Source organism: Meriones unguiculatus, chromosome 3 (genome assembly GCF_030254825.1).
Source record: "Meriones unguiculatus strain TT.TT164.6M chromosome 3, Bangor_MerUng_6.1, whole genome shotgun sequence".
Classification (NCBI taxonomy): domain Eukaryota; kingdom Metazoa; phylum Chordata; class Mammalia; order Rodentia; family Muridae; genus Meriones; species Meriones unguiculatus.
In genome coordinates this window covers 179,089,241-179,107,945 of record NC_083351.1, presented here as the reverse complement: position 1 = coordinate 179,107,945, position 18,705 = coordinate 179,089,241, and the positions used below count along the sequence as shown (strand labels likewise).

The 18,705-nt window shown below is 49.4% G+C and overlaps 1 protein-coding gene across 1 annotated transcript in view; it reads left to right on the top strand.

Moving 5' to 3' along the window:
* Window positions 1-17,760, top strand: part of Cplx1 (complexin 1) — a 28,625-nt gene extending 10,865 nt beyond the window's left edge. The window contains exons 3-4 of the mRNA XM_021645638.2: window positions 11,000-11,175; window positions 16,050-17,760. Coding sequence (XP_021501313.1) covers window positions 11,000-11,175; window positions 16,050-16,247 — 374 coding nt within the window. The 3' untranslated portion in view covers window positions 16,248-17,760. The remainder of the gene's footprint in view (window positions 1-10,999; window positions 11,176-16,049) is intronic.
* The last annotated feature ends 945 nt before the right edge of the window (window positions 17,761-18,705 follow it).

Genomic DNA, 18,705 nt, shown 5'->3' with positions numbered 1-18,705 from the left:
GTCCTACAGGGTTCTCTTGCTGTTGGTTTATTGGCACCGGTGTGTGAGAGCCGCAGGTCCATGCCAGATAGAATGGAGCCCACGGCCACTGTGGTTTCAGATGGTTGTCCAACCATGAACATGGAAACAAAGGGTTAAAGGAATGGACCTCAGCAGAGCCTCACGTTTTCATGTTTACGTCATAAAAGATATTTTACAATCTCTTTTAAAATACTTTTTACATGTGGAAGTATTTAACCCCCATGTAAGCATGTGCATCACATATGTACCTGGTGTCCACGAAGACCACGAGAGAGTGTCAGATCCTTGGGAACTAAAATTACAGATGGCTGTGAGCTGCCGTGCTGGTGCTAGGAACCGAACCCAGCTCCTCTGTGAGAGGAGCCGATGATTCCAAGTGCTGAGTCCTCTTTCTGCCTCTCATAAAGGATGCAAATGAACAGGTAGGTATGCAGTCTGGGAGGGCCAGTGATTGGACTCTGGTCCCCGTGGTATTGGTCATCACTCCCAACACGTGAATCTGCTCTCATTTCGCTCCCGGAAGCACCCGTTCAGCTATGAACTCTGCATGGTCAGCTGGCGTAGGCTGGTGCTCAGCTTGCTGGTGATGAATGAGTACAGCCCAAGCTTCCGGCTTCGGAAGCTGCACGTGTACACTTGCCCAGCTCACCTCTTCCCTTCCTGACAAAGGCCTAGGGCTCACTGGCCCAGGCAGTGCACTGAGCCAACAGCCTCTCTGATCCAGTGCCCTTTCTGTAGAATCATGACCTAGGAGGTCAGTGACAACCTTAGCTAGCCAGAAGAGATGGTGTCAGTTTCCATGTCTGCAGCTGCCTTCTCGTGAGGTGTCTGCAGGCCTCCTCACACATTCTTCCCTGGACCGGGTCACCCCTGGCACCGTGCTCCTGGGGAGCCATCCTGGTAACCGGTGCCTGTGTCACCCAGGAGCTAAGCAGGACATGCTACATTTCTTACAGAGTCTTTTGCGTGTCCTGTAGCTAATGTCACTCTCGTTTTTCACTTGGTCCTTTCCCCTCCCACCTCAGCCCTCGGTACCATGTGTTCACGTGGGTGACTGCCAGACACAGTGCCACACATGTAGCTCTCCGTGGAGCCTTCCCTCCGTTTCCCCGGGGAGATTTCTAGACAGCTACTCAGTAGAGACGCGGGGACCTTTCTGAGAATGCTGTGGGGGAGTAAGTAGGTGTCTTTGTTCTCCTTCATTCGAGGCAGTTAGGCTAGGTATAAAAGTCCAGATCTGAGTGGATTTCTCACATACACTTGAAGGCATTCTGTGCTGCTGTCCCAGGTTATGAGGCATCGGGTAAAGTCAACATCTGTCTGCCTCCAGCCTGCTACAAGCCTGGCTTTCAGGGTTTCCTCTCTGAACTCTACCAGGAATTTCTGGGAGCCCGCTAGTTGGTGTTCACTTGTGGAAACGTTTTCCTGTTGCTCCTTTGTTCTCTTTCTTTTCTTTCTCTGGCATTGAAAACTCCGCCCTGTACTCCACTCTATTTTCTTCCGGTTTTGTTGTTGTTTGTCACTATAGCTTCTATTGTTTTTCTGGGATATTTCCACAATTTCATCTTCTAACATTTCAATTAAGTTGTTTTGTTTTTGTTTTTATCTTCTGTACTTGTATCTTTACTTTCCAAGAACTCTGGAGCGTGGACCATGCAACATCACATTTGCTTAAGGGAGGTAGCTGGTTGGTGAGTTTATAGACACAGCAGGAAGGAAGTTGTCTCTGGTTGCTGCCCACATGATGTTGATTTGGCTTCCCTGTTTTGCTGTGTCTCTAACATACATTTAGTACTTTCTTTTCCAATTGTAGACTTCATGTTCATGTTCTACTGACTAGCCTCTGGTTCATGGACTGTTTGGCACTCTGAGCTTCTTTTTGGTTATGTGTGGTGAGTAGCTGGTGTGCTCCTATACCTCCTGCCAGAACCTATGTGGCTGAGTCACAGATTTGAAGTAAGAGCTCGTCTTTCAGGACTATGTTAGTTACTTTCCTATTGCTGGTGAGAGTCACCATGGCCAAGACAACTTACAGAAGAACTTCATTGAGGCTTACAGTTCCAGAGGGTGAATCCATGACCATCATGCAGGGAGCAAGCAGGCAGGCAGGGTGCTGGAGCAATAGCTTTGAGCTTAAATCCTTTTCTGCAAGTAGAAAGCAGAGAGAGAAATGACTAGAAATGGCATGAGCATTTGAAACCTCAAAGCCCCCAAGTGGCACACCTCACCACAGAGCAACCTCCCAATCTTTATCAACGGCTCCCTCAGCGGGGAACAAGTATCCACATCTACGATCATGGGGCAGGGGACGTGGCCTTTACTTAAACCACAGAGACACAAGCATGCTTCAGCTATGTCTGCAGCTCCCACGTCCCCCAGCTCCCTGTGCCGCCTTCGACCTGCCTCTGTGCTTTTATTGTTTGTTGTTGCTGTTTAACACTCAAAGAAATGGGTTCCATTATGGCATTTTCACGAACAGTTTGTTTTTTTATTATCCTTCCTCATTATTCTCCTCCTCCCATCTATTCCCACCCCACACTGGCTCTTTCTACCCTGCAGTAGCCTTTCTGTTTTCACATCAAGTATATTCTGTTACTCTTTCCCCACCTTTAGGTCTGTTTCCACCACCACCCCCACAGTCCACTTTCTAGTTTTATGATCGACACACACATGTATACAGGCAGACACATATAAAAGTTAAAATGTTTATATTGAAATATAAAAAAATTAGATTGGGATATAAAAGAGAAATTCAATATTTCTTTCTCTGAGCCTGGATTATTTCACTAAGGATTTTTTTTTCTTGTGACTGAATGGAATTCCATAGTTTTCTTTGTTCACTTCTTTGTTGAGGAACATCATAGGCACAGGCAAGAGTTTTCTGAAAAAGACTCCAGTAGCATAAGAAATCACCCTGAAAACTGAGAGATGGGACCGGTGGCACTCTGCCTCGTTAACAACCCATTTCTCTGTTGTAGTGAATTCAATAAAATATACTTTAAAAATTTATTTTATATATGAGTGCTCTATCTGCATGTACAGAAGAGGGCATCAGATTCCAGTCTATATGTTGTGAGCTACCATGTAGCTGCTGGGAATTGAACTCAGGACTTCTGGAGGAGCAGACAGTGCTCTTATCCACTGAGCCATCTCTCCAGCCCCCAACAAAATATTCTTAAAGAACAACAAAATCATAATTGAAAAATGAACAAATGGTATTATCATGTGAATGAAACACAATGCATCTATACAGCAAAAGAAACTATCAGCAGAGTAAAGAGACAGTCTACAGAATAGAAGAAATTTTTTGCCAATTATACTTCAGAAGGAAGTTAGTATGTAGAGTTTATAAGAAACTGGAAAAATTGAACATCCCCTGGTTTTTTTGAGATGGTCTTGCTCATCCTGAGGTTTGCCAGAAAAAAACAACTCCATCATTTTGGGCCAAATTTGAAGCAAGCTTTATTCAATTTTAAATACTGACAAAGAGAAGGATTTTGGTCAGGACCATTCCAGGAAAGTTCCCAGCTGAAATGGCCTCCAGCCATGTGTTGCAGAGGCTTATACGGACAAACCTATAGGCCACCATACTTTTCCCATGAGGCTTTGTTATTTCCCAAGAACTACAATTCCCAAAATTCCAGGAAGTTACCTGGTTCCTGGGCATGTGGGGCTTACAGGTTAATTTTGGGCATTGCAGCTTCCTTATGTAGCCCACGCTGGCCCAGCATTCACAATCATTCTGCCTCATCCTCCTGACTGCACCACTATGCTTGGCTAAACGAGCGTTTAGAAGAAAATTTCTGTCATGAAACTCTATTAGAAAATAGACTAGAAATAGTTAACTTTAGCTTTTAGCATAAGACTCTGGAGGGATAGCTTAAGGGGTTAAAAGCATTTGCTGTGCATAAAATAGGGATCAGTGACTAAAATAGAGAAAAACAAACCAAAGTAAGTCTTTTAACATCAATAAAATGGATATGCCTACAGTCAGACTGATCAGAAAAGGAAAGATGAGACAAATGACAAATACCAGAAATGAGCATGTGTGCGTGCATCTCTTCATATGTGCAGATAATAAGAGAACAATGCATAGATGTTATTAATATTGTGCCAAGTCAACTCAGATGAAAGAAGACGCTTATTGAAAGACTGCATTAAAAAACTGTAAGGCATGTCATAGTGGGATGGAATGTTAGTCAGACTGATATCTGTTGAATGTGGTGATACATGAAAGAAGCCGCAGAAGAAAAAGAAGAAGAAGAAAGAGAGAGAGAAGGAGAAATTCTAAACTAAAGTAATAAAGGACAGAAAGGAGAAGTAAGACTGCACAGCAAAGCTGGTGTAACCCTCAGCTTTATGTTGCATAATAAACTCAGCAACCAAGCTCAGCAGCAGTGCAACAGAGTGTATCTGTATGGGCATGCCCACTATGGTGTGACAAGAAGTGTCTCTTACCTCAAGTCTGTGGTTCCACTTAAGTATGAGGAAATCACCCAAGAGTCCTGACTGAGAGAGTGTGCAAAATTCTCAAAAAGCTCCAGTCAAGGTTATCATTACCAAGGCAAGTTTGAGACACTGGCATGGCACAGTCTTGGGATGGTGGCAGATACCTTTAATGCAAAGTCAGATGGATCTTTGTGAGTTCAAGGTCACCCTACTCTATCTAGCAAGTTCCAGACTAGCCACGACTACACATAGAGACTGCAACACACAAACTCACGAAATCTGAACAGAGAACGGGGTTTAGAGACAGCATCCCTGTGTTGGTTCACTGTTGGCAGTGTCCCTGGCAGCTGGAGAACATCAGTAATGCAGGAAATTGGGTGCAGCTTTCAGTAACTCTGTCCTGTTGTCCTTTGTGATTCTTCTGTAAGTTTAAATTGTTCTCAAAACATTTGTTTTAGGGGCTGGAGTGTAGTTCAGCAATAAAACACCCGCCCAGCATGATGTGAGACCCTAGGTTCAATTCTGACTGCTAAAAAGTTTTAAAATTTTATATATTTATTGTAGTTGTTGGTTTTTTGAGAAAGAGTTTCTCTGTTTATCTCTAGCTGTCCTGGAACCCACTCTTTAGACCAGGGTGACCTTGAAGGCAGAGATACACCTGCCTTTGCCTCCAAGTGCTGATATTAAAAGCATGAACCACCGCTGCCAATCTTAAAAGGTTTATTTTTAAAAACATGCACACTTAATGTTTTGTTTGTTTGTTTGTTTTTGAGACAGGGTTTCTCTGTGTAGCCCTGGCTGTCCTAGACTCACTTTGTAGACCAGTCTGGCCTTGACCTCACAGAGATTGGCCTGCCTTTTTCTCCTAAGTGCTGGGATTGAAGGCATGTGCCACCTGCCAAACTTAACATTTTAAATTACATTTATTTATTGTGTATGAGCACTTGCGATGCTGCATTTCTAGAAGGCAGAGGATACCTTGCAGGAGTCAATTCTCTCCTTCCACCATGTAGGTCCCAGTATCAGATTCAGGTTATCAGGCTTGGCAGCAAATGCCTTAACCAGCTGAGCCACTGATGCTAAAAATATATGTTTGGCCATAAGCATCCTGGGGTACGACTGTAATCCCAGCATTTGGGAGGTGGAGACAAGAGAATCATGAGTTTGAGCCTTGTCTACAGAAGGAAGTCCAGATTAGCCCCAGGTACAAAGCAAGACTCTGTCTCAAAAGAAAGAAGAGGAAGGAAGGACAGAAGGAAGGAGGGAGGGAAGGAAGGAAAAAAGAAGGAAGAAGAAAAGAAAAATTGATATTCACCCAAAGCAAACACAGAAATGACCAACCAGCACACAAACAATGCTCAAAATCATCGGTCACCAGGGACTTGCAGACAGACACCACAGACGGGCACCACCTGTCACCCACAGAGCTGGCTGCAGTTAAGTTCAAGCCAGTGTTGCATTATAGAGGGATGCAAGGTCTTTCACAGTCCAAGTGTAAGGGACAGAACTAACCTTCACAGAGTCTGGCTGGTTCTTCCAAGTGAAATCTAGATTTGCTGAACAGCTTGTCTGTCTGTCGCTCTTGGGCTGTGCCCGAGTAAGTGACCCAGGACACAGGCTGTCCCTAGAGCCCAGGGCAGTTCTCAGTGCGTCTCAGCAGGCCGGGGTGGACAAGCTACTCCGCAGCGAGACCCCACACAGGAGACAGAAGAGGGCCTCTCCACGTGGAAGCATGGCTCTAGTAGCTAGGGCAGACCCCCACTGTAGAATGTGGGGAGCTACTAATCTAAAATTAGCACACAAGAGAATTTCTACAGGAACGGTGAGGCCATCCGGGCACTGGGGTGGGCACTGTGGCTACCAAAAGCCTGTCTTTGGCTTCATAGGTTTATGTCTGTCTGACAAGCTCCTAGAGTGCCTTAGTAGTGGGTTCTGCGTGGCACACATTTACCTTTGTTGTTATTGTTGTTATTATTATTATTATTGCCATGGTCCTGTTGTGGCTGTGTGTAGACTCCACCTTTCATCCACATGTGCACAAAGCAAGATGAAGGAGCCAGGCCAGTAGTCAGGCATAGTGCAAGCTCCTACTGTTCGAGGTTTTTTCTCAAGGTGATGAAAACTGTAGCCACCTCAGGCATACAGGAACCCATTGATGTGTTTGTTGGTGGAGGAAGCAGGAAGGTTCCAGGATACTCAGAACAGCACCTGAAGACTCAGGTACACAGTGGCCACTGAGCCTCTGGCTGGCATCTGGGGCATGACTGACGCTTTGATGCCGCAACATTCCTGCTTCTGCAAATGAGCAGAGCTCAGCTTGGGCTGGCCGACAGCATTCCCTAGAGAATGGCAGATGTCAGTGTCCCTTGGGCTGACCATTACTCTGGTCCATTTGCTGGTTCCTAATCTGTTGGGAGCTCTAGTGTTCTCTCTGTCTTGTCTGTCTGTCTCCTCCTTTCTTCTGCCCTCCCTCTTTTCACTCCTCCTTTTTCTTCCACCACATGGCTTCTGGCATTGCTATAAAAAAAAACAAACAGAGGATTTACTTCTTTTTTTCTAAGAAGATTCTAAATATCATGGGAATTATCTGTTTCTTGAGTGTTTGAAAGATCCCATCTGTGAATTCCTAGACATCATTCTCAGCTTTTCATAAGTATATTTTGAGGTATGGATTTCATTCAAGATTTTCCATGAAAAGTACAATGTATTATTTAGCTGCTATTACCATGTGTGTGAGTGTGTGGGTGTACACATGAGGAGTATGTGTGCAGAGGCCAGAGGAGGATGCTGAATGTCCAGCTGTATTATTGAAACAGCAACTCTCACTGTAGCTGGAGACAGGATGGCTTCCAGGAAGCTGTAACAACCCTCTCTCCACTTCTCACATGCTTTTTGTTACATGGTGGCTGGGATCTAAATCCAGGTCTTCATTCTTGCACAGAAAGAAGCCTCCTCCATTGATCCACTTCTCCAGCCCCTGTGTGGTCATTTCAGTTTCCGCCCTGTCTTAGCTTGCTTGCCTGCTTTGCTGCCGCTGGAGAGGCCACTTTGCACAGCCCTCATCACACGGCTGATATTATTACCAGCCGTCTTTAGCCAAGCTGGTCACAACCTCATGTCTGCTTTGGGAAACCCATCAGGGAGATGGAACTGTAACTATAAAATTGTTTCTCTTTTTATTGTGGTAATATAAACGAGTTCTACTCTGTTGTAGATACACAAAGCTGTGGACTGAGCATATGACACTATTGTTCACCTCCACCTCTGCTTCTGGAGTGCTCCCATCTTTCCAAACTGAAACTGTCCCAGGGAAACATTTAGCTCTCTCTGTCTCCCAGCCCCCAAACTACTTTCTATTTTCTGCTCCATGGATCTAAGTGCTCTAAGGCTTTCACAGCAGCTGTCCTTTGTGCCTGGCTCATTTAACTCAGAATAGTGTCTCCAGGGCTTCTCCATCCTGTCTTGTGTCAAAACTTTCTTCATTTTTAAGGATGAACAATATGTAAGGTGTGGACAAACATGATTTTTTCCTTTCTCCATTCACCTGTGGGCTGATGCTGTGGCTTTGCCTCCCAGATATTGTGAATGATGCTTAGACTAAGGATGGACAGATATCAGCTTGAGTTCCTGCTCGCTACATATTACTTGGTCATGTGGTAATTCTGTACTTGGCCTTTTTATTATATACTTCATATGTGCATATACTGCAACTTCATATGTGTACCATGTGTGTTCAATGCCCTTAGAGACCAAAAGAGAACACTGGATCCCATTGAACTGGAGCTACAGACAGTTGTGAGCTGCCATGTGTGTGCCAGGAACCCAGGGTGCCTGCAAGAGCAGCCAGTGCTCCTAACTTTAAGCTGTGTCTCCAGTCCCGGTGCCTGGCCTTTCGAGGACCCACGAAACCGTCTTCTACAGGCTGAACCACCACACATTTCCACGGTCCCAGCACAGGCTCCACTTTCCCCACGTCTTTATCAATAGATCCTATTTTCTGTTTTTGTAATACCTGTCCTCATGGGTATGTGGAGCGTTATCTCAGTGTAATGGAGACTGACGTTTGGTGGATCTTAGTGAACATTCCACCGCTTTCCCAGGGTTGAGGATTTAGAGGAAGCTGACATGCAGCCTCTCATATTTTTTCAAGAAACTGTGAAATCAAGGGTACCCTTACCCATCAGGTTTTCTCCCTGCTTTCCAAAAATGGCGTCTGTGATGTAGCTGACTATTGTAGTGCATAGTGCAGCCCCTCAACCTCTTCGGGGACACCGATGGGCCTCTCCTGGGTGTGACATCCCCAAGTGCACTGTAGCCCCAAGATGTTCACTGGTCATGTGACCACATGCTCAAGACATCCCTTGTCTCCAGCCTTATGCTAGGGTAGTGGACATCTGTGAGCCTAGGTCCCAACCAAGGCACATTTCTGACAGATGGCTAGAGTGAGATGGCTAGGCAGAAGGGTATTCATAATAATGCCTGGCTGCTTTCCCAAGCTTCTGCCATCAATCCCTTCTCCAAGGACTAACTGCACCTTCCCCAGCAGTGAGCACGATGGCATTTCAAACATCTACAGCACCCTGGAACTACCTGCTACTCTCCTGGCTAATCAGGACGAAGAAGCAGGGCCTCTATCACTTCTAGTTTTAGTCCTGCAGATTGTACATTCGTTTGAATTCTGGTACGGCTAGAACTTAGCAAAGTAATCATATACAGAATGTAGTCAACAGACGTCCACAGGTCCAAGGCTGTTGCCAGCCAGAGCCCAAGCAGGAACTCCTGACATGTAAGAAGGCCCAAAAGGCACACAGCTCCATAGTAGCTCATAGTTGGCACTCAGTAAATAGAGTTTCCTTTGCAACATATGTGATGGGTGGGGTGGTGGACAGACCTAGACAGACAGCCACAAGCCACACGGAGCCCACAGTCACACCCCAGCCACTGCTCACCTGCCTCTAGATCAGTGATTCTCAATGTTCCTAATGCTTCGACTCTCTAGTACAGTTCCTTGTGTTATGGTGACCCCCAACTATGAAATTATCTCCATTGCTCCTTCGTAACTGTAATTTTGCTACTGTTATGAGTTGTAATATAAATATCTATGGTTTCTAATGGATCTTAGGCAATCCCTGTGAAAGGGTCATTCAATCTGCAAAAAAGGGGCCTCAGCCCACAGGTTGAGAACCACTGCTTTAGGGCGAGGCAGAGACATAGATCAATTCTTTCTGTTTTAGAATGCCAGCACCTTACAGAGGGAGAAATAGTTACGGGTCTCTCCCACCTGAGTGTGAATTAGCTTGTTCTAGTAGAAAATAAAATTTACATGACAGCAGTCAGATAGTTGCAAGGACAAACCTTGCAACCTGCCAGAGGCAGTTGTGCTAGAGGCAGAGAGATTCCAGTGAGCTACCCGGAAAACTGTTGGAAGATTACTTTGTGACCCAGCTTTCCTTCAGCCATTGATGCAGAATCTCCTTTGTAAGTTTCTAGCTAAAAACTGACTGTGAAGCTCATAGTTTTCAGTTAGATTCAAGATGTGTTCTGTCAGTAAATGCCTATTTCAAGATGGCTCTCTGTCTCCATCCTGACAGCAGCAAAAAGATGTCTTTGGTTTCTTCACACCCTATTGCCTGTGGTAAAGTTCCAGGAAGCCAAAATATCTCTGGTCTTTCAGGGGAACCCATGGCTCTACAAGCACCTGAAGAGCAGGGCTCAGAAGTTGGTGCCCTATATCATTGTCCCACATTTTTTAAGAGACCCTGTCCTTCTTATCCCAGATCTGGTCAGAGGGCATTGTGCAGAGAGAGGACAGCTGGCCTTGTTCTGGCCTGTCATGGTACATAGGGTTGGCAGGCACCCCAGAGAACAAAAACCAGTGAACCAGCACCCCACACTGAGATCTTGCCAAGTCTGTATCTTGGGTGTCACTGGTGTCTGGGTGCAATTGGGCCAAGCCTCAGTGTGTAATTACAGCCTCTGTCCTATGGGCTAAGCTGCCAGGGTGTTTGGGGTGGTTTCTGTAGGGACTGTGACTCAGGAACTCATGAGAAAAGTGGCACCTAGCACAGGAGGCAATTAGGGTCTTGGAAGATAGGCAGAGCCTGCAGTCTGGGTCATGGGTGCACGCCTGTCATCTACTCTAACGGCCAATATTGCCCACTAGACATGTGTCCCTGCCTGATTGTCATCTGTATCTGCACATCTGGATTTTCCTTCCACCACCTTCTTTCCAACCCTCTTCCGGACACAGGCCTCAGGGAGGACACACACCTGCCCCTCAGGAGACATAGATGAGCAGACGCATCAGTGCACATGAGCACACATATGCAGTGACATGGCCATCCACACATACATGTATGAACATGCCACTACAACACAACCACATGCACACACACACACACACACACACACACACGCAGAAACCAACACATCCACTGCTTCTCTCTAGGGATGGGTCGCACTGGACCCACGGCCCACAGAAGGGACTGTAAACTGAGTGCTGCCGCCTGACCTCCGCTGTTGTCCCCAGGGGCCACCAAGGACATGGGGAAGATGCTTGGGGGCGACGAGGAGAAGGACCCCGATGCCGCCAAGAAGGAGGAGGAGCGGCAGGAGGCGCTGCGGCAGGCAGAGGAGGAGCGCAAAGCGAAGTACGCCAAGATGGAGGCGGAACGCGAGGTCATGCGGCAGGGCATACGAGACAAGGTGGGCAACGCGCAGGTGCAGGGATGAGAGCTGCGGCAGTGACCCCTCACTTGGCGATGGCCAACAGTTCCCGTTTTGCTCCCTATCCGGGGACCCAAACCTTGGGAGCTGGACTGTTGGGGGACCACCGTGTTCACATCCGGATTGGGGTCATTGTGAAGGCTGGCCTTGCCTACTCCTCATGCCAGGACTGGTTGTGTCTCCTGGAGTTTTGGCCCCTGCCCAGAGAGAAGGCTATGAGAGAGGAATGGGAATTGCTTAATGTTGTGGGTTATTAATATTTATTACTGATGTATCTTTTAGTTAAACGGTGGTTATTCCTAAACCAGCTGTATACCCAAATCACCACGCAGAGACCAGGATTTACTTAATTAACCTAGAGCGCAATGCTGGGTAATAGTTACTCCATCCTACACCTCCAAGCCTGCATAGTTTCCTCCCACTCAGATTTCCCACATTATACTTGCTTTTAGTCATATCGTAGGTCCAGTTCATCTCTCCTCGTGGGTCCAAGTCCCTCCTGCCAATCTCTGCTCTCCTTCTCCCCCACTAGCTTCCTTCTCCTCCCCTCCAGACCAGGATGTCCCACCCTATTCTCTCCATTGCACAGCACTGGCTGGTTGTTTAACTGAAAATACAGAGATCAAATGGTGGCTTGTTTACACAACTTGAGACAGGTGATGCTTAGAATAAGGATCACAATGCAATGTCCAGACTGAAATCAGATAGTGGGATAGAGAAGCCAGCATTTGGATGAACAAGGATAAACTGTATACATTCCACAAGAACGTTATACCAACAGGTTAAGCAGGGAGTCTTTGTTGTTTAGGGACATCAGGGCCAGAGGTTCCCCCTTTACCTATGCTTCCTGGACTCACACAGGGTAGATGGCAGCCTCTGTTTCTAGTCACCTTTGGGACTGTGTCCTGGTGGTAGGGCAGCCAAAAAGCATTGTGCTATCCATGGTGGAAAAACTGAAGCCCCATGTGGAATCCTAAATCGAGGCCCATATACAGCTACATCTTTCAAAACAATGGTCCTTGCCCACTCCTCCCTCGATCCTTACTGTAGCTAGTTGGATAATGGAGGCTGGGCAGACCCCTGGTGACGTGCTTGCCTGCTTCATCAATGTGCAACTGATGCTGGAAGTGGGTGGGAGGAGGCCGCAGTGGGGCCCTGACTCCCGTCTCGGACCTCTAAGTGCTGGGGAGAACAGAGCAGCGGTAGACATTGTGCGACCCTGTTCATAGGCCAAGCGCACAGTGAGGGTGGTTATTGCCCGCAGAAGAGAGGCTCCAAGCCACGGGGAGAAAGAAGCCGTCTAGGTCCTTCTGGGCTCAGCGGGGGTGGGCCGGCAGGCTTGGGTGGCCAGGTGGGAAGCAGGCAGGAGGTCGCTTAATCCTCCAGTCTTGGGCTTGATGAGACTCGAGGTTGGGGAGACATCCCAGGTTCTAGGCCCCTTTCCTGCTTGCGCATTCACAACAGGTTCTCTGCTGGGGCAGATCTTTGGGACTCCTGAGGAAGGAAGCTCTATCTCCTACGGCGGATAGAGGGATAGCCAGCAGGTAGTCGGACACAGTGGGTCCCTGATCTCGCAAAGGGCCAAATATTGTGGCTGGCTTCCCCTCTCCACCCACGCTCTGCCCCCAAGGCTAGCCCTAGCAGACCCTCACTTCCCACCTGGTTGCAGCCTGCTGTAAATAGGGTCTGGGCACCTGACCTCGCCTTGGAGCACTGTCACTGAGCAGTTTCCTAGGTCCCACAGAAGGTGCCTGCTCGTTCCGCTTTGCCCCTGCCATCCACAGCCAGTGAGTCACTAATAGCAAGAGTGCTACTGACCATGTGGGTGACATGGCGGCACACCCCTAAACTGACTGTAATGTATCAGGAAGGGTAAGGATGAGCATGAGAAACAGAGAGGTGGAGAGTTAGAGACAGACAGACAGCAACTCTGGAGAGACGGTTTACAGGGAGGGACAGAGAAGTAAGAGAGAGCTGGGAGTCACCGAACTCCTTCCCTGAGTAGAATTAAGAGGAGCTACCCAGAGAGCTCAGACCAAGGCTCGGTACGGTGCTACGCTAGCTGCCTAGGTGTGCAGCAGCTCTGGAAAGTCCAGGGATGGGGCTGGGTTTCCCAAGGCAGCCCCTGCCAGATACCACCCCACCCACAAACGCTTTAACATCTCAGTGTTTTAAAAATTGGAACTCAAGGAAGACCATACAGGGTGCCTGCTCCACTGCTCTGTTTTCACAGTTTCCTGGAAATTGTGAAGAAATCTGTTCTTCAGAACAGTGGTTCTCAACCTGTGGGCTGCAGGCCCTTTGGGGGATCAAATGCCTCTTTTACAGGGGTTGCCCAAGACCATTGGAAAGCACATTTACATTACAATTCATAACAGTAGCAAAATCACAGCTACGACGTAGCAATGAAATGACTTTTTGGTCACCACAATGTGAGGGATAAAGGGTTGCAGCAATAGGCAGGTTGGGGACTGGTGCTTCAGCAAGTTCACAGCCTTTGCCGGGCTGACATGGAAAACAGCCTTTGCCGGGCTGACATGGAAAAGAGATGAAGACTGTTCAAGTGAGCCCCCAAAAGCAGCCCCCGCAGATGGAGAGGGTAGCCCCAAGAGGGGAAAGTTCTAGGGGTCAAAGGCTTAGACCAAAGCCAAAGGCACATGTAGATGGGCTGGGCCGCAGTCCACCTTAGCCTGGACTGGACAGCGTGATACAGGAGCTGCCGTGCTTCCCGACACCCACTTTTTCTATATCGCTGCTTGGCCACCTCAGACGAATACAGTCCTGACTCCTGAGCCTTTGCTGCTGATGCTCCACCCTCCCAGCTCCTCGCAGGTGTAAATCCTGACTGTCTGGTGACTTTTCGGCCCTCACTGGGCAAGCCCTGCTCCTCACCAGAAGTGGGTCCCCAGCCTCCCCTAGGCTCTGTGTACCCTGTGCACACACCTCTTCAGGTTCGCACACGCCTGGTTGGTGCCTGCTCGCAGCCGCCCGCAGTAGCTGACCCCTCCCTCTGGTGAGGAGACACGGCCCAGGTGTGGAGCCCCACACAGCCTCGCTCAGCCTCGTCAGTGATGATGAAAGGTGGCAGCCGCGTGTCGCAAAAGCCGTTGGCCCTCACCACTGAGAGCCACTGCAGGCCTTTTCTTAACCACGTTCTTAGGTCTCCTGTCTTCTGTACCTCGGACCCCTTAGCGGACCCCTGGTCTTCACCTGGCCCTGGCAGGTGTCCTTTCAGCACCCCTGACCTACACCTCCTTTGGTCCTGTCCTTGGGCTGGTGCTCGTGCACATTTGACAGAAAGAACACCTGGCCTGGGTCAGGCTGGTGTTTGTCGCTGGAGTCCAGGAAATCAGAACAGGCTGCACCACTTGAGTCTGGCTCTGGAATGTAGCCAGAAGAGCATCCTCTGGCAGAAAAACCGTGACTTTCCCTAAGAGCTCAATGGGCCTGTGGCCTCACAGTGACCTTGATCCTCTGTGGACAGACTGTCTTCAGGAAAGTCACCAAGGCAGCAGTTACAGTCTGAGCAACACTTGTTCCCAAGTGTAGCCTTGGGCAGCTCAGCCTCTCCGACTGCCCACCTGGCCTGTGCCTGCTGCTCTTCCCCTGGCTGGAAGGAGGCTTTCTCTGGCCTGACCTAGTTTCTGGAGATCTAGCTTCTGGCCCATGCACTACCCCACAGGACATTAAGCCACATGTTCCCCCTCGGGACCACAGGGTTCTGCCTGTGTGGGTGAGGCCTTCCCGGCAGGTGACTGCAGTGGGGCCAGAGACAAGTGGAAGCTGTGGGGAGGGCGCATGCGCTTGCCGTTCAGACCAGCTGACCCGTGGTTGTACTGTGTTGTACTGGCAAGTACTGGGGAAGTGACTGTCCCCTGCCATGCTGGCCGAGGCCTATACTCTCAGTTCTCTCAGGGGCGTGGAGGGACGGCTGAGTCCTGCTTTTGTTCTCCTTAGGTATAGTTGTTCTCCTCAGGTCTTGACTGAATATGGCTATTGCCTCCTCCACACTGGCATCTGCTAGGAGAGAGGAAAGTTTTTTGGTGGTAGAGGACAAGCACCCAGGCAGACCCATCTGGAAATGGAGTACACCATTTCTTTGAGGAAGGAAAAACAGACATCAGAAGCCGATGTGTTCCCTCCTCAGTAGGGGAATGCAGCAGTGATTTTGTAGGATTTTGTGCCCTCGGGGTTCCAGGAGAGGTAGTCTGCAGTAAAGGTGGCTGCAAAAGGAGCCAGGATTAGTGATGTTTGTGTAGGGTGTCCCAGGATGGCCTCCACCACAGAGTCCTAGGGAGCAGCCTCTTCTCGCCTCTGTGGTCTTATGCACCTCTTTTTTTGTTTTTAAAAATCATCATATAATACGTTAGATGCCATTATAAACAGAGTGTTTTGTGATTTTTCTCCACCCCTCGCTACGCCTGTTCTTCCCTTGTTGCAGCCCCCTAATTCTTTTATTTATTTCTAATTATGTGTGCCTGACACTGGTGCTGGGAATCAAACCTGGCTTAGTCTGAAAGAGCAGCAAGTCTTCCTAACTGCTGAACCATCTCCCCACACACACCACGTTTTTCTCTTTCACACCCCATGTGTCCTTCAGGCACCTCTTAATTGTTCTGTTTTCTCTGTGGTCTTCCAAAACCCGGACGAGGTCACATCTGGAACGCACATCTGGAGGTCACATCTGGGTGGGGCTGGAGTCTCCCTCACCATGAATACCACCTTTCCTGGCCCCTGGTTGGTTTCTCCAATGCAGAGAGAACCTGACTTCTCCGGTCCTATCAGCGCCTTCCAGGCTGGGGGTTGAGGAGGGGCATATGCAAGCCCTGCCTTGACAACCCTTTCCTTTACAGTATGGCATCAAGAAGAAGGAGGAGCGTGAGGCTGAGGCCCAGGCAGCCATGGAGGCCAACTCAGAAGGCAGCCTGACTCGACCCAAGAAGGCTATTCCACCAGGCTGCGGGGATGAGCCAGAGGAGGAAGATGAGAGCATCCTGGACACTGTCATCAAGTACCTGCCTGGGCCACTGCAGGACATGTTCAAGAAGTAATGGTACCACGTCAGCAGCAGGAGCCCTGCCCACTGTACAGACCCCCACGGAGTCTCCCCCCACAAGGGATGTTGGGAGCAGATGCAGCCCCCCCCCTGCAAAAATAAGCCATAGTCCTAGATCTGTCCTGTCCATGTCCCCCCCTCATGCCTCGGGAGCCTCTGGCCACCCCTCCCCGCACTGCCATCACTGACCCCACCAGGCAAGGGTGTGACCCTCAGGCCCCTGTGCTGCGCACCCTTGCCTTTGAGTGGTTGGACCCTTCCTTACTACTCTTGAGTTCACCATTCCCACAGAGCCTGCCCAAGGTCAGGCCCCGAGGGCCAGCCCTGACCACCCCTGGATGGGTGGCCACCGGTCAGGGCTTAAACTCAGGAGCACAGCCATAGTCGGGTGGGACTTGGGGAATGAGCAGTGGGTGCTTGGTGGCCCCAGCCCTTCTCTGAGCTCATCGCCCCAGTTTCTGTACTTGTTAGATCTGCTGGACCGTTTGCTCCGTCTTCCTGTCTGTCTTCAACGGCGACCCATGCATATTTTGTCCAGCTGTCTCTTTCTCTGTTGTTCTGCAAGGTTTGGCTTCTTAAGAATGCCGCAGCCAGAGGAAACACAGCAATAGATAGGGAGTGGGTGTCTCAGACAAGTGTGGAGTCCCTTGACACCCTTTGTAGTGCACCTTCCGGGCTCCCACCTCTCCCGGTGCCTCCGGTCCTCTTGGAGGGCAGGTAGACCCCTAGGGAGCTCCTGGCTTTACCACTGGAGCCCTACCTTCAAAATGGCCGGCCGACTCCCTAAGGTTTTCTGGTGTTTCATGTGCAGAGCAGGCTACGGGCCACAGGATCAGGAGTCCCACCCTCTCCGCTATTTCTCCTCTGAAGGGCTGACGGTGGCCGGCAAATGCAAGCTCCTGGGCTGTGGTGTTCTGTTCTGTGCGTGACCCAGGGGCAGTAGGACCCAACTACTCCCCTTTGCCCAGCCAGCAGCCATTGTTCTTCATATTTGTTTAATTTACATCACAATCTGTTGAATCTCAGGTAAATGAGGTCTGTATTTTGGTAAGTTTTATCTTGACAGAAAGGCCAGCCTGGTCTTCCCGACGCTTCCTGTCCACATTAGAACTTCATGTGTCCATGAGTTTGGGGCAGGTGTGGCTTAACACTGACCTTCATGACCTTACATAGCTCTTTAGAGAAGCCATAACAGTTAGACTGCAATACCAACCAGACTGCCCTCTGCCCAAAGAGACAAGCATGCTCGGCCCACGGCACCTTTCTTGCTCACCTGGGCCACTCTGCGCCTCTCAGGCTGGTTTTCACGACCTGAAGATCTGGCTCTCAGCAGATGGCCTTCTCTTGAGTTAACCCTGCATCCTGTTCCTAGCGCATGGGGCACCGGGCCACTGAGCTTAGAATAGCCCGCGTGTTACCTGTCTGTCTGTCCTTGTGCCTGCACCTCCTGCATGTCAGAGGCCTCATATGTTCTAAGGGAATCACAGCCAATAAACAGTGATTTCACACCGTCTGGCTCGTTCTTCTAGGAGCATTCTCCCTGGGGGCTCCCTCCCTCACCTGGGGACAAACACCGAGTGTCCTCTATGTCCTTACTCAGGTTTACTGCCCCATCACAGTTAGAGTGAATCCAGACTATACTGCTTCCTGGGTCTGGTCCCACCAGGAATTTCCACAGCCCTGTTCCCCTGCCCAGCTCAAGGGGATGTCCCTATTCCCTCCGGCACCAGCATGCCCGGGATGGCTGCCAACCCTGCTGACTAGCGAGGAGGTGCTCTCAGGACTTGTCAGCTCTCTGTCCTAGCCCAGTTTTTTGGACCCTGGCCCAGAGAACAGTCAGTCCATCTGCCTCATACTGGGGGTCTGCAGCCCCACTCTGTCCCATGCTCAGCTCAACCCGAGGTGCTGTGGCCACATCTGTCCTGAAAGAGCCCTTGCTCATCTCTCTTTGGGGACACCTCTCTTCTAGGACAGAGCAATTATGGAAAGTCCTGTGAGCCTCCCCACACAGGGACTGTGCAGCCAAACCTGACAGTGTGAGCAGAGAGTCTACATATATCTCACTCCTGCTGGGGATGCAGTGCTGGGCGGAGGTGAAGAGAGAAGTGGGATGAGTGGGGAGAATTTGGAGGGATCCTGCTCTCCCCCAGGGACAGGAAAAGGATCTCCCAGGCCCCTCACACTATCTTTGTGGGCACAGACCCACCCAGTCCTTGCACTACCTCTGTGGACTACGGGAACCGCTGAATTACCCAGATGCCATTCCACCTTGGGGTGGCAGCTACTTCTTTTTCCTGGAGGTGTAGCCCAGACCCGAATCTCTGGTCTGGCCTCTCTGGAGCTTTGCTATGTGCTGTCACCCAGTGGGAACGCTACTATAAGGACCTGTCAGCCCGTGCCCTGCCTTTTGGACATAAACAATGACCTGAATGTTTGGTCAGTTGGCCACCCAA